This window comes from Melanotaenia boesemani, chromosome 17 (assembly GCF_017639745.1).
Source record: "Melanotaenia boesemani isolate fMelBoe1 chromosome 17, fMelBoe1.pri, whole genome shotgun sequence".
In the NCBI taxonomy this organism is placed as follows: domain Eukaryota; kingdom Metazoa; phylum Chordata; class Actinopteri; order Atheriniformes; family Melanotaeniidae; genus Melanotaenia; species Melanotaenia boesemani.
In genome coordinates this window covers 30,969-50,270 of record NC_055698.1, presented here as the reverse complement: position 1 = coordinate 50,270, position 19,302 = coordinate 30,969, and the positions used below count along the sequence as shown (strand labels likewise).

Below are 19,302 nucleotides of genomic sequence, written 5' to 3'. Positions count from 1 at the left end.
AGTCAACCCTGGAAATGGAGAGATGGCCAGTGTATCCCACTGTGTAGTACAGGCCTCAGGTTTGTGTAATGGTTTCATTAAAAAAATAAAGAAGCTAGAAATGTTTCAACTTTCTATTACTATTCCTCCCATTTGATAGATGTACACTAAATGATGTAGATGACTTAAATCTTCATACTCTTCTAAAAGCAATTTATCTTTCGTCCGTTGTCATAAACTAGTAAGTCATGACAGAATTAAAATTTGTTGTAATGGAATTATTTTATTGATAATTTTTTTGGTTTTCTTTAGCTACAGAAGGGAGAACAGAAAAAATGACAAAATATGAAAACACAGTAAAGTTTTAAGGACTTTTATTGTTAAACATGATTCTTGATGTTGTGAAATACCACAATAGTAGCAATTCATTGTCCCACAGACAGAGAAGTAAAAATTACCACCAAAAGGCACCATAAAGGCAACAGTTAAAATCCAGTCATTTCACGTTTACTCACAACCTTCTCAGCTCCACACAGCTTTCACTCTGCAATAAGATGGTTTCTGAGAAAGAAACTAAATAGTTACCCTAAAAGGACATTTCAGGATCTGACATATACACAAAAAATCTGGGTGTCATCCTTTTAATGTTAAAAATTAAATTGTGGCTTCTGACATGTTGGGCATGTTTTCTGTCAAATAGAATAAATGAACATGTACATTATGAGAAAATCATTTAAACTTCATTTGATGTCTACAGAAACATGCCATCTGCCTCTAAAGTTGAAGATGACTTCATTATATTTTTCTAGACTCCATGAAATTGTAGTTTAAGCCTTTAAAATCTGTTCAACAGTTAAACTAGTCTGAATGTGAATTGTTACAGAGGATGCTGGACAGTTTACCAGAGGTGTGATCATAGCTGGAGATCAGTGGATTTTAAATTTGTTTTTAAATAATAAAGGTTGGAAACAGCTTAGACTGTACACCTTTTTATTCTGTTGGATGTGTAAGTGGGAGAGTGCGTATTTATATTGGGAAACTGGGGTCTTGTTCCGGTGGTGGAGCCAGTGCTTCACAGGAGGATGCAGCTGCATGAGGAACCCATCTGGCTGCTGAGGGTGCTGTACTGCGAGGTGGCTAGTGACTGGATTAAGTTCCAGAAATGTTTGAAAGATACACCTTCCCCATCGCCAACACCCATCTTCCGCAGAATCTCTCCCAGTCCCTGGTCGGTGCCGATCCCCTGTGAGAACACAGAAACATAGGCATCAGTGAAGGTCCTGGTGTCTCAGTAAGAAAAACTATGGCTGACAGAGACTCTTTCTCTAGCTAACTGCACTCTAGTCCAGATAGGTAAATGAACATAAAGTATCAGCTGATATTTCGGAAATGGTGCAGAAGAAACAAAGTCAGAGTAGAGAGAAAGCAGAAGGCATTCAGATGACATCGTCCTCCCACTTTGCCAAAGACAGAACATAAACTGTCTCACATGATGACAGAGTCAACAAATGAAGATGAAATAATTACGTTACAATAAGAAGCAAAGTCAGGCGAGTCAGACTCACCATGGGGAGTTTGTTTCCACCTGTCCAGATACATCTGACATAACCAGGACCATGTTTCCTGGCTATGTCAGATGTATCTGAGCATTCATGAGTAGGGTTAGGCATCAATTATTGAGTGGAACCGGGACGAACTTTCTGATTTTCCCAGAATCATTCAAATTTTAAAATTTTGATTCCTAGTTTTAATACACAGTCCGCCGACTGAAAAAAGTAGACGCCAAAAACCAATGAATATGAATTCGCCAGAAGTGTTTGTGTTACTTCACAACGATGAACGGTGTGTGGCGACGGTCCTGTTTATTAAAGTGTGGTTTCACTTTAATAAACATAACGACAAGTTGGCTCATTGCAACACTTGTAAAAAACATTATATTATGCACAGGAGGTTTACTGATTAAACACCTCCGGGTTCATGGTGTACAAATAAGAGTGCCCGTCTTTGACATGCTGTGCTGGCCTTCCTCCACTGCCTCGTCCTCTGGCTCCAACCCTTAACCTTGCACTGCACTCAAGTTCAAACTCGGTAAGTAAAACAATAAAATATGTGCTATGTCAACATTGAGGCAGCTAACAATCTCACTCGTGCTCAAGCACGTAGAAAAAAGTGGGAAAATCATTATTTTGACTTGGCTGATAGTTTTCTTGTCCGTTCTTTAAGGTGGGGTGGAACCGGGGAAGACAACGGAGGTCACTGCAGCCTCTCTTCCAGTTTCTGCTGCACATCTGGGTGCAGCGCAGAAGGCAGACCCAACACAACAGAAGTGTTTTTCAAGTGTGGTAAGTGCTGACAAATCTAGTACAGAGACTGCAACCTTCTACAAAGATAATGGTGTCCTTATGCGTAAGTGGTGTCCTATGGTAATTCCTAATTCTGATTGGAATGTAGTTCACGAAAATGTCATACTATTATCTTACAGACAACAGATTTTATCCTTGGCACATGACAGTCAATGACCGAGACATTTGGGAATAACAAAAAACTACCAGCTTGTTCTTAAATATTTTTACTGGTCAGGGCTAAAAGCCGATGTAGCCCAGTTCTGTAGGGGTTGTCACACCTGCCAGATGGCTGTTAAACCTAACCAACCCATTCCTCGTGCTCCCTTACATCCCATTCCTGCAGTGGGTGAACCATTTGAGTGATTGATTTTAGACTGTGTTGGTCCTCCCCACTGTACTAAAGCTGGTAACCAATACCTATTAACACTAATGTGTGCTGCCACTCGCTTTCCTGAAGCCATCCCATTGTGTAACATCATTTCAAATGTAATTGTTAAAGCTCTAACAAAACTTTACTAACTTTCAGTCACAACTCTTCAAACTAGTTCTCAAGGAACTGAATATCCAACATGCTGTTTTCAGTGTGTATCATCTGGAATCTCAAGGTGCTGGCATCAGATGTTAAAGTCCATGCTACATAAGTACATTAAGGTATTCCTTTTGCTCTGTTTGCTGCTTGGGAGCCCACTCAAGAATCGTTGGGATTTAGTCCAGCTGAATTAGTGTTGGGACATTAAGATCCTCATAGAGAAGATTTTGGAATCCCACACATCTCCTGCAAAGAATGTTTTGGATTATGTTTCTCAGTTCCATGAGCGTTTGCAGCTTTCACATACATTTGCAAGAGAGTCCTGTCCAAGGTTATTATAGTTAGTTTTCGCTAACGAAAAAACGAAAACTAAAATTAAAAAAACATCCTCGTTAACTGAAATAAAAATAAAAACGAGAGTTTTAACAAAACGAAAACTAACTGAAGCTGTATTGTGTGTTTACAAAACGAACTAAAACTAACTAAACTTTTAGCAAAAATGTCCTTCGTTTTCGTTTTTTTGAACTTGTCCATGCTGCAGCACACTAGGGATGTCACGATCATTTAATTTTACAGATACTCGCAGTAGTAAATGCTGCAATTAATCAACGGTATTGATCCCTCAAAATCGTCACTTTAAATAAAATATGCATGAGTTATATCAGCAGATCAGCGCAATGTCTGCATGGAATAAAAACAACGTTACACCTGTAGAGTATTCCATTGCTCAGAAAGGAACATATGGGACACATCAAGAACTTTGCTTTTAATTTTCTATTAGCTTAAATTTCAGATGGATTTCTCTCAACAAAGAAACTTATCCCCAAGGAGGGGGAGAGTCTGGCTTGTGAGCCCCCTCTCAGGTTTTAACTTCTTGATTTAATGTCCAACCGAACGAATATACTAACGTATATAACAGAATGTATACTCTTGTCAGAAAGGGGTGAGAGTTGGATCTTGCTTAAAAGATGATTTGGTATTTGGGGAGTTCTGAACAGACCTCCTGTAAACCCACAAATCTGAAATTGGGATGATAAACTATCATATGAACTGCACTAATGTTTGTTGATCCATGTATGGTGAGCCTTATCATTCCTTTTCTTTAATGTTTTAAAAATTCTTGATATAATCACTTATGGTTAACTTTTCCTGTTTGAATAGTAAATCAATTTTCCAGTACAATTTACATGAATTTAATGTTTAGAATCTTCTGACTTACACATGAGATTACATGGACTGCCCCCAAACTTGAACAAAAGACTCAAAAGTTGCACACAGACACGCACGCCTTCTCTTCACTTTTACTCTTCTCTTCATTTTTCTTGTCTTGCGATACATCACTCTTTTCACACCAAGAGTTGAAGAAACAGAGTCACAATGAAGAATGTAAGAACTTTGATGAACCTAACATACACAAAGATGCCTGCTTAGGCATGAAAAGCTAATCAAGAAGTGGGCAGACCCGAGGTGTAGATGTCTGCGTCAGGTGCTGGGAAACCAGAGCACCCTGGCGAGAAGTGGGCTACTGAAATAAGACGGAAATGGACGAGAGGCGAGAACAAAGCTCTGTTGGAATGCTACTACTTCAGTAACCCTAGTCAGAGGTTACATGCAGAGAATGTGGGAAATATAGAATCTTCGAAACCACAATCAACACTCACTGCCAAACAACTAGTAGCTGAACGTTCTAACATCCACAGACGGCAACTGCTATCACAGCTTGAGACTGGCGAGGTACAACACAAATGCTACGGCAAGGGGGAGCCAGGACGCCAGGTCAGGGGGGAGTTAACAACAACTCCCCATCCAGAGATGGGGTACGAAGCCCCAAAAAGCCCAATCACGCTGCACGAGGCGTCCAGTTTGGTTCAGTGTCTTTATTAGCTTGTGGAAGAAAACGAAGAAAGAATTCGATCAGCCTCTCATCAACTTGATCGACCGATTATTGTTTTTAAAAACGGTGGTTACCACACAAATCCAGTGAGAAAATCCAGATACCTAGCAACACGTGATCCCAAACTGACCAATCACAAGGGAGTACCTCTGCCTCTGCGTAGCTACGTCGAACCTACGGTGGCGACGCAGACGCCGCGCAAGTATAAATTTGAGGGTTGCAGATGAGGCCACAGATGGCAGAGGAAGAGTTTTTTCCTCCAAATAAACAGATTAGGACATCCTTGTGGGATTTTAATTTTAGTTTGTTTTTGGGTTAAAAAATAAAGATTACTAAGGTGTCATTGTTGAGGATGGCTCACCAGCCTGCAAAAGATTACAGAGAAAGGAGGAAATACATCCAATACGTTTAACCAGCAGCTTTTTAGGCTGTAGAAAATTACACAACAGTTTGGATAAATACTAATATTTATCTAATGTAGTATTAAAATGAAATGTTATTGTGTCATTTGTTATGGCTCAGGTTGATCTTACAGCTTAAAGTGACCGATTCAGCCACGTTCACTAAACATTACCTTGTAGCTTACAGATTAGAAATAAACCAGTTTTCTTAAATGGTGCTAAAGTTAATCTAACATAACACTGAAATCAAATTTCATGTCATGTAACACATTCACTGAACATTACGCTATACAGATGAGACAAAGAAACTACATACGTCTTTTGTGACAGATGTTTTGCGTTTCAAACATAATCGACCCAACATGAGAAGAAACAGCATTTAATTCCAGATATACGGTCTTTATTTTCACAATTGTAGTATTATTTTATGTGATAAACAAATGACAGCTATTCTGATTAAAGGGCAGCTGGAAGTCAAAGCTAGCTAGATGTTTTTCCTGTGTTTCTAAACTCTACTCAGGTTGAAAAGAAATGTTCAAAACCATTTTTATCAAGTGGTTTACACAAAGAAGCCTCCAATGTCCTGATCTGTAGCCTTTTCCATGTGAGAGTTAATATGTAGGATTTATTTATTCTTTACACTGAAGAGGAGATTTAGCTGGAATGTGTCATGGTTCCTGGGTTTTGGTGTGTGTTAGATGTCGATCATGGTTTAGGATTTTAGTTTTTGTCATGTTGAGTTCGGTCTTGCTCTTGGTTTATAGTTCTGGGTTTTTGTCATGAATGCTTTACCTGCACCGATTCTGCCTGCACTTGGGTCCTCACCTCTGCCCCCACACGAGACAGAATGAGCCTTTTTATTTACTTTACTTTGTTGTTATATTAATTATAAGACATTATAATATTAATAATAATAGACATAAGGTGTGTTCAAGTGATTTTACACATTATAGTGCTGAGAAATTGATTTACGCACAATAATCATGATAATTGTAAAATCGTGATTATTTCTTAAGACAATAATTGTACCAAGAAAATGGGTAATTGTGACATCCCTAGTCAGGACATGTTCAGCCACACTGACAAGCAGCAGACCAGTTAACAAGCATTATGTGTACCTTTTTGAGGAAATATAAGTGCTTTCCACTTCTTAGTTATGGATAATTTGATGGTTATTCCAGTTTGTGTAGTTACATGGAAATATGCTGTGTGAGTTTGAGTTAGCCAAGTGGCCTGTGTTTCAGGAATAGTAATCACTGCCTTTGCTAGTACTGCAGCTAAATTTGAATGCTTGTGATGGTTTAATTATGAGTATTTAGTTTGAAATGTCAATATAGCCAGTTTATTGTTGTGATTGTGACCATGCTTTGTTAAAAAAAAAAGTTAAATTATTTACTGTGGTTTACATGTGAAATAAGGCTACAATGCTGTTAAGCATGCTTTGCTTCTGCTAACGTTAACACTGGAAATTGTTTCGCCAATAGTGCATCTGTGCTGTTGTATTATGTTTAAGTAGCAGTTTGTACATAAGTTATGGATATTACTGGTGATCAGGGTCGGATCTATCTTGGTGGCATAACACAAAGCTTTGCCACCCCAGCTGGCAACTCAAAAATGAAGAAATAGTTTTCGCATCGATCGGATACTTTCAAGCATGAAGCTCCGATCTCCCACGGTCTTGAATACAGCATGATGATGTAATTCACAGCGGCTGAGAATGCTTTGTTTCCAGTGGTGCGAAGCATGGCAGAGGCTACTTGGATAGAAGTCAGCAGCACGGAAGAAGAGAGGTAAAAACAAACTTTCTACAGCTCAATAAAATGGAACAATAATGAAAACTTGACCCTAATAGTTTCTGACAGTTGTTTAGATCACTTTGAGAGGACGAAAAATTAGCACTATTTCTCTACTTGTAATGTTACTGTAGGTCTGAAGTTAATCTGTGTAGGATATAAAAGCTAAACATTAGTCAAGGAAAACATTTTAATGTTGCTTTGAATCTTACAGAAATGAAAAGAAAGGGGAACATTTCTAGTTTTTCATACCAAAGAGAAAGGAGAGAGAAAAGACAAAAATGAAAGAACTGAGCGAGGTTGACAGAGATGATGAGGTGGAAGGAGAGGAAGAACAACACAAATGTAACAGTGAGATAATGCAAGACCAAGATGAGGGAGAGGAGGAGGAGGAGGAAGAAGATCACTGCACTGAAGACATGGAAAAGGGAGAGTTGCACCTAGTTGAGGAAGGAGAAAGTGAGAGAGGAGACAGCATACATGGCTCAGAGAGTCAAAAGAGAGGATCTGAGCCGTCAAACATCTCTAGTAGATCAGGTCCACAAGGTATGGAAACTGAGCTTAAGTTAAATTCCATGATTAAACAAATTTACCTAAAAATGTCTTCATAGGACAAAATATTATAGAGTGAACACGAATTCAGCCTGATAGTTAACCAATGATTATTTCAAATACTGTTTTTATTTATTGTTATACTGTCCATCTTATAGACATATCCAAGTCCTGGTGGCACAACCTAAAGGAGAGTTTCCCAAAAACTTTTCAAGGAGGGGCCAGAAGAAGCTTCCGCAGTGACTGGTACCAATCCAACCCTTGGCTGGAGTACCACAGTTAAAATATGCAGCTTATTGTTTTGCCTGTAGGCATTTTTCCCTCCCCGATGCTCCGAGGACTGTTTAGACCTCACTCGAGGGGTATCATAATTGGAAAAAGGCAACAATGAAAGACAGTGGTTTCTGTTCTCATTCCAGATATGAAAGCCATGAATGGACAGAGAACAAGAAAAGTGCAGACAAAAATACCTCAATGTTGGGACTAATGGATGAGCAAAATAAGAAAAAGGTGTTGGAAAATCAGTACTTCATTAAAACACTAGCTGAGATCCTAGTTCTAACTGCCACAGAAAACATAGCTCAGCAGGGTCACAGAGAATCTCCTGACTCAGAAAAAAGGTGTTTTCCTGTCTGTATTAGATTGCTGGGTAACCATAACCCTATGATTAAAAAAGACTTGAACAACAAGCTAAAAATGCAAAATACACTAGAAAAACAATCCAAAATGAAATACTTGAATGCTTGGCTGCAATGGTTAAAGAGGAAATCATTCAAGAGGTTAAAAAGAGCAAGCAGTTTTCAGTGATTGTGGATTAAACTAAAGATGTTCAAAAAAAAGAGCAAATGTCCTTCATTCTTAGATACTACTATGATGGTGTGCTTCATGAAAGCTACAGCCTAAAGTAGCAAGATTATAAGCTTTCTTGAGAAGCATGGGCTGGAGTATAAGGAAAACCTTGTAGGCCAAGGATATGATGGGGCTGCAGTGATGTGTGGAGCACATGCAGGTGTCAAAGCTAAAATAAAAGATGTAGCTAAACACGCCTTCTATGTTCACTGCAGTTCACACTGCTTAAACTTGGTCATAGTAGACTCTGTAAAGAGTGTGCCGGATGCAGGAAACTTCTTCTCATTGTTAGAAAGAATGTATGTATTCATATCTGGCTCATATGTACATAGCAGATGGCTGGAGGTGCAGTGGGAGATGTTTGATGGCGTACAAAGGAAGCCCCAACAGCTAAGTGACACACACTGGGCCTGCAGACACATAGCATGTCGTAATGTTATGGACAGGTTGCCTGCAATAGTGCAGGTGCTTGAAGAAATTGCATCTGAAGACCATGCACAAAGAGCTATTGAAGCAAGAGGGATATTGGCTCAGATTGATCTAAATTTTGTTGGATCTCTTGTTTTGTTCCGAAAGGTCTTGAGTGACTCCAAATATTTATAAGACATGCTTTAGTCTAAAACAGTGGACTATTCTAAAGTTGTTGATCTTATTGTGTCTCTTAAAGAGACACTGGTCCAGTACCGTAGTCAAGACTCTTTTGATGAAATGTGGAGTGAAACACTTGACTTATGTGAACGAAGTAACATTGACATAACTCAGAGAAAACCAAAGAGGTCAAGACAAACAACAAAGGTGCTTCAGGATAGTGCCATTCCCTCCACTTTGGGACAGCATGTAGTTCCAGATAGCAAAGACACTTTTTCTATGTCTGTGTATTATCCAGTTCTGGATAACATGATTGGAGAAATAGGAAGACGATTTTCAAGCATAAATTGTAACATTATGAAAGGTGTACAGGCACTAAATCCATCAAGTCCCACATTTTTGAAAGAAGAGGCTGAAAGTCCTATCACTCTGATGGAGTTCTTGGCTACATTTTAATACAATGTTTTTGTGCCAGTGCTGCCTCAGATGATGCAAAATTAAATTAAATCTTCTGCATACATGATCCATCTTTCATTTATTCATTTCCCTAACTGCTCAGTCCATTTCTGGGACATGGGGTCTATCCCAGCACTTAGCAGTCAAGAGGCAGGTACACCTGGACAGGTTGCCAGTCCATCACAGAAACAAACAACCACTCACTCTCACTCCTACGGAAAATTCATATATTTATTATATAATATGATTTCCCATTTATTTGTTTATGACATTTCAAGGGTGTGTGTGTGTAAGGAATATATATATATATATATATATATATATATATATATATATATATATATATATATATATAAAATATATTATATACACACAGACACTTATGCTACTGTTACCCCTGAAAAATTCCTGCCCCTCCCTTACCACCCCATCAATACTTTTCTAGATCTGCCCCTGCTGGTGAACCTTGAAATCATGTGCTCATATGGCAGCTTATTTAGGAATGTTTATTGGTTTAACTGCTGAATAATGTGCTGAGCGTTTGTAATACATTTTCATTGCCTTTCTTTATTTTCAGAGCATACATATGCTGTACAATGATGCTAAAGTCCAGCAACGCTTACAAAGACAAACAGATCTCTCTCTCCAAGTGTCTTGATTCTCTAAACGGAGCCATAGTCCTTTAATCTACCGTCTCCACCAGTAATCCCGTTCTGAGGCTCGCTCTCAAACAGGATGGTTTTTCCTGTGTTTCTAAACTCTACTCAGGTTGAAAAGAAATGTCCAAAATCATTGTTGAAATGTGGTTTACAGAAAGAAGTCTCCCACATCCAGGTAGAGCTCATGTAACCTTTTCCATCCAATTTAATCCGAGTTAATATGTAAGATCTATTTATTCTTTACATAGCAAAGGGGATTTAGTTGGAATGAGACTTCCTAGTTACTTTACTTTGTTGTTAAATCAATTCAGCTATTTTGGCATGAAAAGCAATAACTAACAATAAATAAAACTAACATAAGGAGTGTTCAGGTGATTTTACACATAGTTTTGGGAAGTTCATTTGCATGCATAAAAATCATGATTTTTTTTGTTTGACAATGCTTGTACCAAAAATTCTGTAATTGTGACATCCCTAGCGCACAACAGCAAACCTAGCGGTAAAATGATTTAGCTGGTTGCCCCTTTCAACTTTAAACCCAGTGTGATTTTAATGAGTCACTTTTTTCATTAGAAAAATCTTGCTAAACTAGCTTTGTTTCTGTGGATGAAGATTTCTACAGTCCCAGAAAAAGCAGAAACCAGACCTGATCCAACAGACGTGGATTCAGTTCATTTGGAGACATGGAAACACCAGAGGACATGACTCAGTTTTATCTGTTACCTCTTGGGTTAATAAAAGTGGTTACTTTTAAGGTGGACTTGGGTCTGGAGGACTGTGGTTCAATTCTCTGGGGTCCCTGGGGAGCCAGTGGCAGTGTTTTTAATGGTACAGCTAAAATATCTACAGACCATCATCTAAATGTTTACCTGTCTACAATAAAAGCAAAGATATTGAGGTAATTTAAAAACAACAAGCTTTCTCACAAACTTTTACTAGAAAAATAGAAAAAAAAAAGACGTTGGCGTTTTATCCGCTTGCTGAAGCTGCAGGGATAAATACAAATGAATCGTCGTCTCCTCATTTCTTCCTGGAAAGAAGCGTGTGTGTAGGTGTGTGTGTGTGTGTGGCTAAGACCTGTCTCACTGTGTGTGTGGATAAGACCTGTCTTACTGTGTGTGTGTGTGTGTGTGTGTGTGTGTGTGTGTGTGTGTGGATAAGACCTGTCTCACAGTGTGTGTGTGTGTAACCAGCCTAATTCTGTGGTTCCGTGTATGAGCCGTGTAGGTGAGGCAGGCCGCCACACCCAGGTGCTGCAGTCAACAGGAAATGTGGTTTCAGCAAAGACAAGAAGAGAAATGGCGGTTTTACCTTCACCATGTTGGGTAGCTGGGAGGACAAAAGACCTTTGAATTCATCGGTTTTTAGAACTGGAGCTTTGTCCGCTGAGGCAGCATGGAACTGGGTGACCAGTGTATTGATGGCGTTCTCCAGGTCTGAGTTCTGAGAAAAAAAAAATGAAATGTTTATTAAACCAGGGGAAAAGAGCAGCTGAGGACACATTAGCAAATCTGAAACAAGTCAATGATCTTCCAAAGTTTACAGAAAGATGTGGAAACAAACCAAAGAATATCTTTAGGGTATGTGTCAGTATTCAGACCCAGATCAAGCTGAAACTCAGTGACCGTAGACAGTCAGGTGAGGGAAAACTGGATTTTACCTTGTCTCTTACTCATGTTTCAATGGAGAACAGAAATCTTCTCTGCTCCTACCTATCTACTTACCTACCTACCTACCTATCTACCTACCTGCCTATCTACTTACCTACCTACCTACCTACCTACCTATCTGAACAGCGATCAGAAAATGTGCTCCAGACATCCGACTTCCACAATCTGAGTGACATGGGTTAAAAGTCCATTTTAATGCATGTTTATGACCCTAAAATGAACAAAGAAACGTGCTACGTGGTATAAACATGTTGGCCAGTCAGACCAGCGCACATATGGAGCTTCTTGTCTGAACGCAGGCAGTTCTTGGCACACTGCGCTGTTTGCGCCTCTTCGGGGTGGAGCCGCTGACCGCATCTGGAAAGTTTCTTTCTGAAACTCATAATTTCGGGCTGTGGTCCGTCCAGGAACAGGATTAGGGTCCAAACATGTCATAGGCTATCTCCTTATGCGACGAGCCGCTCATCCGCGTGCTGTGCGGTGGTCACCGGACTTTATAACTTATCTAACCGAATAAACTGTCCAACAGTAAAATTAAACCGAGCCGACCGAGTAAAGACATCTCTCTTGAACTTTAACGTTAATTAAACACCAGCAGAGTTTCTCATTAGTCTTACCTTAGCCATTTCGACTGGACAAACTTTTCTTTCTGTCTCAGTGGTGTCAGTTGGGCGTCGATCGTTCCACTAACCTGGCAGCTTTCCTGGATCCTCCCTCAGCAGCAGAGGAGCCAGGAAGGAGGAGCTCAAAGCTTTCGCAACGCAAGAAATGTTCCACATTCCCATCTTACCGTCTGCTTCTTTCTTCTTGTTCAGCTTTGAACAAAATGACTTGTTTATCATGGAGGCAACAGACATATCAGACATTTGACTGGAATAACAGGTTCACACCTGTAGAGTCTGGAAACCACCAACCAAAGCCTGCCGATTAACGCAGGCAATGCAGGTTCAAATCATCTGTCTGTCTGTCCATATGTACACATACATACAATATATATTCATACATTTTCTTTTGATCAGATTCTTAGATTAAGGGGGGGGGGGGGGGGGGGGGGGCTGTGAATGCCTGCTCATTGAGAATAAGTAAATATAAGAAACATAACAAAAAGTCAAAGTTTTCAAAATCTACAATAACACCAGAAAAAGTCTCCAGATGTGTTGCAAGTTGCTTCTTTGAAATAGAGTCACCAGATGGGTCTGAAAACGTGTTAAATAGAGCACCAACACTGATTTAGCTTAGCTCGGACATGTCTGAGTTTAACTGGTGTACCAGAAATCATGCACTAACTACTCTTCATTCCACATTGTTACGAACGTAAATTGTGATTAAATGTGTTCATTTTTATAACGCGTTAATTTATTTGTAATTTATTAATTAATTGTAATTAACGCATCCCCCACCCCCATGGATGAATGGAAGGATATATATGTATATACATACACTGTATATTTATAATTCTAATAATTTAATAAATATTAATAGTAATTTAAGTAATTCTCACCCTTGGGAAATTCACTTTGCAAGGAATAAAAACAAAATTTTCATCATTTCATAAACATTTTTTTTATTTTTTTCTCACAGCCCTTAAAGATATCCATCCATCCTTGAAGATATGATAGACAAAAATAATTTCAATCAGTAAACAATTGATGGAGGAGTAAAATAAGTTACAGGAAGCTAAAAATCACCACAGAGTGAGGGTTTAACTACTTTTAATGGTTTAAAGAAAAGCTGGAGAATAAAGGAATAGAGCCACAGCTAGCCATGGTGAAGCTTCAGGGCAGTTAGCTAAAAATGAAAGAAAAGAGATAAAAAGTCAATGTACCCTTATATCTATTGCCTTCATCACATCTGGTTAGTGATCATTTTCAAAACACATGTACAGTGTTTTTTTTTTTTTTCCTTTCTTTTTTTTCTCCTCAAAACACTTGTAAACAAAACGAAAAGTAAAAATTTATATAAAAAGAAAAAAAAAAAATCTAAGATCTACCATTCAGATAGTGTCAGGTTCATACATTTTCACAGGCTGAGAAATAAAGATTTGGTAAATGCAACCTCATAGATTAGTCTATGAAGTTATTTTGATATACACCAAAGAAAGTTAGATTGGCAGGCTTGATACGTATAAACTTACTTGTGGTGAGTACTACTACTTACATAGATGTCATGTCATTTAAAGCGTGATCCAGTTCTTCGCTGATAGCTTTGTACTTGAGCTTTTGAGCATAAAGCTCATCTATATGTAAACACACAGATCAAGAATAGTAAAACATTAGCAGTAGGACATTATATGAAAATAAGCAATATGTAAGACGAGATATAAAAATGAAATTTTTAGTAGAATTAATTTACTTTACTATTCTGACTGAAAACTTTAAGTTCTTATGCTAAAAAGTTCAGGTCTGATAATAAAAACCGAGATTTGGAAGTTTGGAAGTCACTAACTCTGACTGCTCTGATTTTCTGTTTGTTCTCCTTCAGAGATGATTTCAGACATCCGACAGAATTCAGCCTGATAAATCTTCCTCTTGTTTCTTAACAACACACCTGAAACACTAAAACAGTCTTAAAACTGTTAGAAATAACACATGGCAGTGATATTTGCCAGCTTATCAATAGCTTAATATCTTTCCTTCCTTCAGCTGTTTCTCAGCCTGTCTGGAGTAAATGACTGTAGCGGGGTTTCTATTACCCCTAGAACTGCGCAAAACCTAAATACTGCAATAAAAACTGGTAATGGAAACACCTACATTTCTAAAAACATCTCAAATATTGCTAAAAAGAATAAAGTGGTACAGTAAGAATGGGTGGTGGGCGGGACTGTGGGATGTTGTCTGTTTTTGTTGGTTTTATATATATATATATATATATATATATATATATATATATATCTGACTCATCATGAACAACCTCAACAACCCAACAAACTCTGGACTAGGTTTAAATTATTCATTGAAACAATGAATAATTAACTACATATAGAATTGCATTAGAAGTGCAGCAGCTTTAGTACAAACCACTGCAGCTGATTAACAGTACAGGACCTCACATGTTATACTGGACATGATAAAGCAGTGAATATTTTAGAAAGTAAACGTGTCTGGTAGAACACAGAGCCAGCAGCTGGTTAAGATACTGATCTATCTCAGCTGGATGTTGATGTGCTTTTCTTTTCTTTTCAGAATTAAAATTTTAGTCTCCCAGTAAGACCAGGAGAAACTCCTCCATGATCCATCTCCAGTAGACTGGATTACTGTCATGGTCTTTAACAGGACTTCCTAAAAAGATCTGCAGCTCATCCAAGACGCTGCTGCTAGAGTTTTAACCAGGACTAAGAGATCCGAACACATCAACCCAGTTCTAACATCTTTACACTGGTTTCTAGTTTATACTGGTTTCCACTTTATACTGGTTTCCACTTTATACTGGTTTCTAGTTTATACTGGTTTCCACTTTATACTGGTTTCTAGTTTATACTGGTTTCCACTTTATACTGGTTTCCAGTCAGTCACAGAATAGATTTTAAACCCTTCTGATTGTTTACATCCCAGAATGGTTTAGGCCCAGAATACATCTGAACAAACTTTCACCAAATGTAGACATTTTTAAATCCAGGTTAAAAACATTTCTTTTCTCGTGCATCTATAAATTCTGCACGGTAACTTATTAACTTATTTCGCTTTTAATCATTTTAATGTAATTTATTATTTTATTGTGATTCTTGCTATGTGTTGCTGCCTTTGACTATTTCTTAACATCTGCAATGTTTTGTTTTATGTAAAGCACTTTTAATTGTCCTGTACATGAAATGTGTTATAAAGAATGAAGTGCCTTGCCTTCTATACTAAGTGTACATAGCCTGCAGTCCAACATTGTAAACAAAAACAAATTTAAGCCTCTCAAATTCAGCTTTTCAAGATTTTGTGTGTGACTGTGTGTAGGTCTGTTTGCGTGTGTGCGTGTGCAAGATGCTGGCTGTGTCCAAATGTGCACCCTATTCCCTACATAGTGGCCTGGAGGGCTCATGCCATTTTGTAGAGGTGTCCGAATCTCCAGAGAGAAAAAAGAAGTGCACTCAAAATTACCCACAATGCATCTTGAAAAGTAGTGAGCATCGATGGTCACTATAGTCTTTATTGACCCATCTATAGATGGGTCAATAAAGACCACAATGCATTGCGGACAGAAGCTAAACATGGCGGTGGAGGTGAAAAAAATCAAGCAGCGCGAAATGACCTATAAGCAAACAAAGGACAAAATACAACATAAGGAATAAAAATAAAAATATTCACACACAACTTTGGATTGGATTTGGAATGACATCTTGATGAGTGTTGTGATCGCCATGGTGACGTGGTCTGCGGCAAGGAAAAAATAGGGAGCTTCATGTCCGAATCGCCAAGAGAATGAGTCACTATGTAGTGAACAAGGGGTTAGGGAGTAGGGTGGACATTCGGACACAGCCTCTGTGTGTGTGTGTGTAACTGACTGTGACTCATGTTCCCTCCCCATGCTGCTCGGCCTGGCTGGAGCTTCTCTTTCTGGGGAGGGGGGACAGAGAGGCTACCTGGTCCAGGTGCTCCTGGTTAACCTTCTCGTGCAGCTTTTCAAATGAACTTTCAGATTTGTGGGTTTTCCTTCCACATATTTTACCACCTGCTTCTTCTACAAGGCACTTTTATCTTTGACATGGTCATAACGAAAGAAATCCCAAACAGGACTCTCCTCCCTTTCTCTAACTTTCTCCGTAGCATCATGCTAGCCGGCGTGGGAGGTCACGCTGTTGACACGTGACGTCACGGACCTTCAGGTGCCTTACGATGCAGACACCTGCCGTAAATCCGGCAGAGCAAAGTAAACAGGTTTCATATCAACCCTGAGGGCTTATGTATGAAATAAATTTACAAAAAACGAAAACAAAGGACACTTTTGCTAAAATTTTAGTTTGTTTTGTAAACACACAATACAGCTTAAGTTAGTTTTCTTTTTTTTTTAAAACTCTCGTTTTTATTTTTATTTCAGTTAACAAGAATGGTTTTTTAATTTTAGTTTTCGTTTTTTTGTTAGTTTTCGTTAACCTTGCCTGTCTGGTATAGTGTCTTGTATGTGAACCATCCATGAGAGAGTCAACTGTGTCTGACTAGCATCTTTCTGTTTGTTCAGAACAAACAGCGGCCCGAACAACAAGCCAGCCACCCCTCCTCTGATTCCCACACACAACACAGAGTAACGAGTTTAAAGATTTCTTGGACAAGCCAGAACTGAGACTGGGCTGGTTACAGTGGCTTGGATGCCCCCCTGGACGCCTCCCTGGTGAGGTGTTCTGGGCACGTCCCCCTGAGAGGAGACCCCGAGAAAGACCCAGGACACCCTGGAGGGACTTCATCTCTCGGCTGGCCGGGAACACCTCGGGATCCCCTCGAAAGAAATGGCTGGGGAGAGGGAGTCTGGGTTTCCCTGCTTGGGCAGCTGCCCCTGCGACCCCAGATAAGCAGGGGAAAATAGAAGGATGGTAGGGCTGGGTGATAAATCAGTTTGATCGATTAATTCAAATTTGCTGTTTATGAAGAGTTATTTTTAGGAAAATCGGGATATTTTCCCCCTTTAATATGCACCACAAACACTGTCCTAGTTAGCAGCGGGCCCAGTCCTCGCCCTGCTCACCTCCCAGAGAGACACACAAGCTCGTGCACACTCAAACCTAATGTGAAACCAGCAGCTAGCAAGGAAGAGCTCATTACTAAAAAGGTACAGTGTTATCATTTAGTAGAAAGAAATTTAGTAGGGTTTGGTTTTTGGTAACCTCAGTCTCTGATCAAGTAAAGAAGTGCATTCAGTTGAGCCAAGGCATGTAAAATTCTCTCTGTCATCTAAATATGCTTTTTATTTCAGAAAACTTTAGGTTATGAAGCCAGACAACGTAATCGTCAATTTTCCTATCCAAATCTGTTTGTTTAGTTCCACAGAGTAAAGATCTTTTTTTTATGGTTGAAGTTTTTTAAACACGGACCAGTTTCGCCAGAAAGCACCATGGTTCTGAGACTCCAGAACGGAATCAGAACTGAAACAGTGTCTGGTGCACTGACAGATATACGGTGATGTGAGCCGTCACTCACAGCTGGAATTTAACTGCACATATAACCGCAGTGAGAAATGCTGCTCTCGGACATTGTGATCATGGCTAAGCAGCAAAGGAAATCCTCAGTGCTTGATGTAGCCATCCTCAATGATAGAAATATCAGCTGGAGATAAACAGTGACCTACCCTACCCATGGAAGATGGGAGGTTGGGTACGGGAAGAGCTGTTTATATATATATATATATATATATATATATAGCGCTTCCAAAGACTTGAGGTTGTTGGTGACATTAGGGTTAGGGTTTTCTCAGTAAATTAAAGTATGTAATTTATGTGGAAATTTAGGAGAATTGCTTATATATATATATATATATATATTATTAAATATCAACCACATTGTCAAGTGCACAACTGATAATTTCAATTTGACTTTGAAATGTCAAAATGGCAGTTCCTTTTTCAAGTTCATTTGTAAATCTAAAGTTCTACAAACAGATGGACTTTGTAGAAATCAGCAGCATACCTTCCAAATCATCAATAGTTTTCTCCAGTTTGGCCACAGATCTTTCAGCAAACTCAGCTCGTGTCTCAGCCTGAGATAAACAAAAAACTTTTGATAAAATGCTGTAATGTTTAAGGTCTACAAACTTGAACAGAGTGCAATAATTAAATTTTAAATGACTTAATGAAAATCTTTAGGATATTCACCATAAAAAGTCTATTGCTTCTTTATATTCACCTCTTTCAGTTTGTCAGTTAGGATCTTGATTTCTTCTTCATACTTGTCCTCCTTTTGAGAGTACTGTGTTAAGAAACAGAATAACTGAAAGTCAGTTCTGCATCATGGCCGAATGCCCTTCAGCAACGCAGCACATATGCAATGAGATGACTAACAAGGTTTCTGAAAGATGGAGCCTGACTACTTGACGATTTTAGGGTGTATCTCCCTGTGTTACTTTTTGGTCACACCTAAGACATGGCATGGAAAATTTGGATCTGACACCGTGCAAACTTGCTTTGGCAGAGAAAAATGTAGATCAGATTAGATTCAAATAAGTAGCTACAAAAATGATGCTTTGATCACAGCATAACAAATATTACAGTTAATTTAATTCAATTCATCTTTATTTGTATAGTGGCTAAATAAATTATGTTGTTGTATAGTGTCATCTCCGTGCAGACAAATAACTTCAAACCAATTTATAATAAATTAACGAGGTTCTGAAAGATAGACCCTAACTTTTCATTTACAGACTTAAAATGTACACACTTATGTGAACTGTTCTATAGATGATGCACATACTTGTATTTTGTTGGGTCAGCAATGTCACCCTAAGAATGTGGAGGAAGACAAATAACAAAGCAGCAAAGGCATCCTTCTGCTCCCCAAATCCTTCAGACAACTGGGATCTGGGATGGCCCATTCACTGAAGGTCTTCTTTGGACAGGTATCTGAACTTTTTACTGGGAATCTGGCCTAATTTGGAAATTACATTCTCACATCCAGC

General features: G+C 38.8%; 2 protein-coding genes across 2 annotated transcripts in view; both read right to left on the bottom strand.

Annotated features, from left to right (window-relative positions):
* Window positions 1-336: 336 nt before the first annotated feature.
* s100v2 (S100 calcium binding protein V2) lies at window positions 337-12,484 on the bottom strand. The gene is made up of 3 exons (XM_042011998.1): window positions 12,333-12,484; window positions 11,357-11,488; window positions 337-1,222 (listed from the first exon to the last, which is right to left on the bottom strand). Exons 1-3 carry the CDS (start codon window positions 12,339-12,341, stop codon window positions 1,052-1,054), a joined length of 312 nt encoding a protein of 103 aa, XP_041867932.1. The 5' UTR covers window positions 12,342-12,484; the 3' UTR covers window positions 337-1,051.
* Window positions 12,485-13,260: 776 nt separating this feature from the next.
* The window catches only part of LOC121656830 (tropomyosin alpha-3 chain), a 31,883-nt gene continuing 25,841 nt past the window's right edge, over window positions 13,261-19,302 (bottom strand). The window contains exons 7-10 of the mRNA XM_042011997.1: window positions 18,534-18,596; window positions 18,318-18,387; window positions 13,873-13,951; window positions 13,261-13,503 (exon numbers count right to left, since the gene is read on the bottom strand). Coding sequence (XP_041867931.1) covers window positions 13,500-13,503; window positions 13,873-13,951; window positions 18,318-18,387; window positions 18,534-18,596 — 216 coding nt within the window. The 3' untranslated portion in view covers window positions 13,261-13,499. The remainder of the gene's footprint in view (window positions 13,504-13,872; window positions 13,952-18,317; window positions 18,388-18,533; window positions 18,597-19,302) is intronic.

Bases quoted from the DNA above. Each gene is read 5' to 3' on its own strand.
- s100v2 (XM_042011998.1), bottom strand. The intron at 1,223-11,356 runs GTAAAACCGCCA...GTGTTCTCACAG, and splicing joins AGCTACCCAACATGGTGAAG to GGGATCGGCACCGACCAGGG.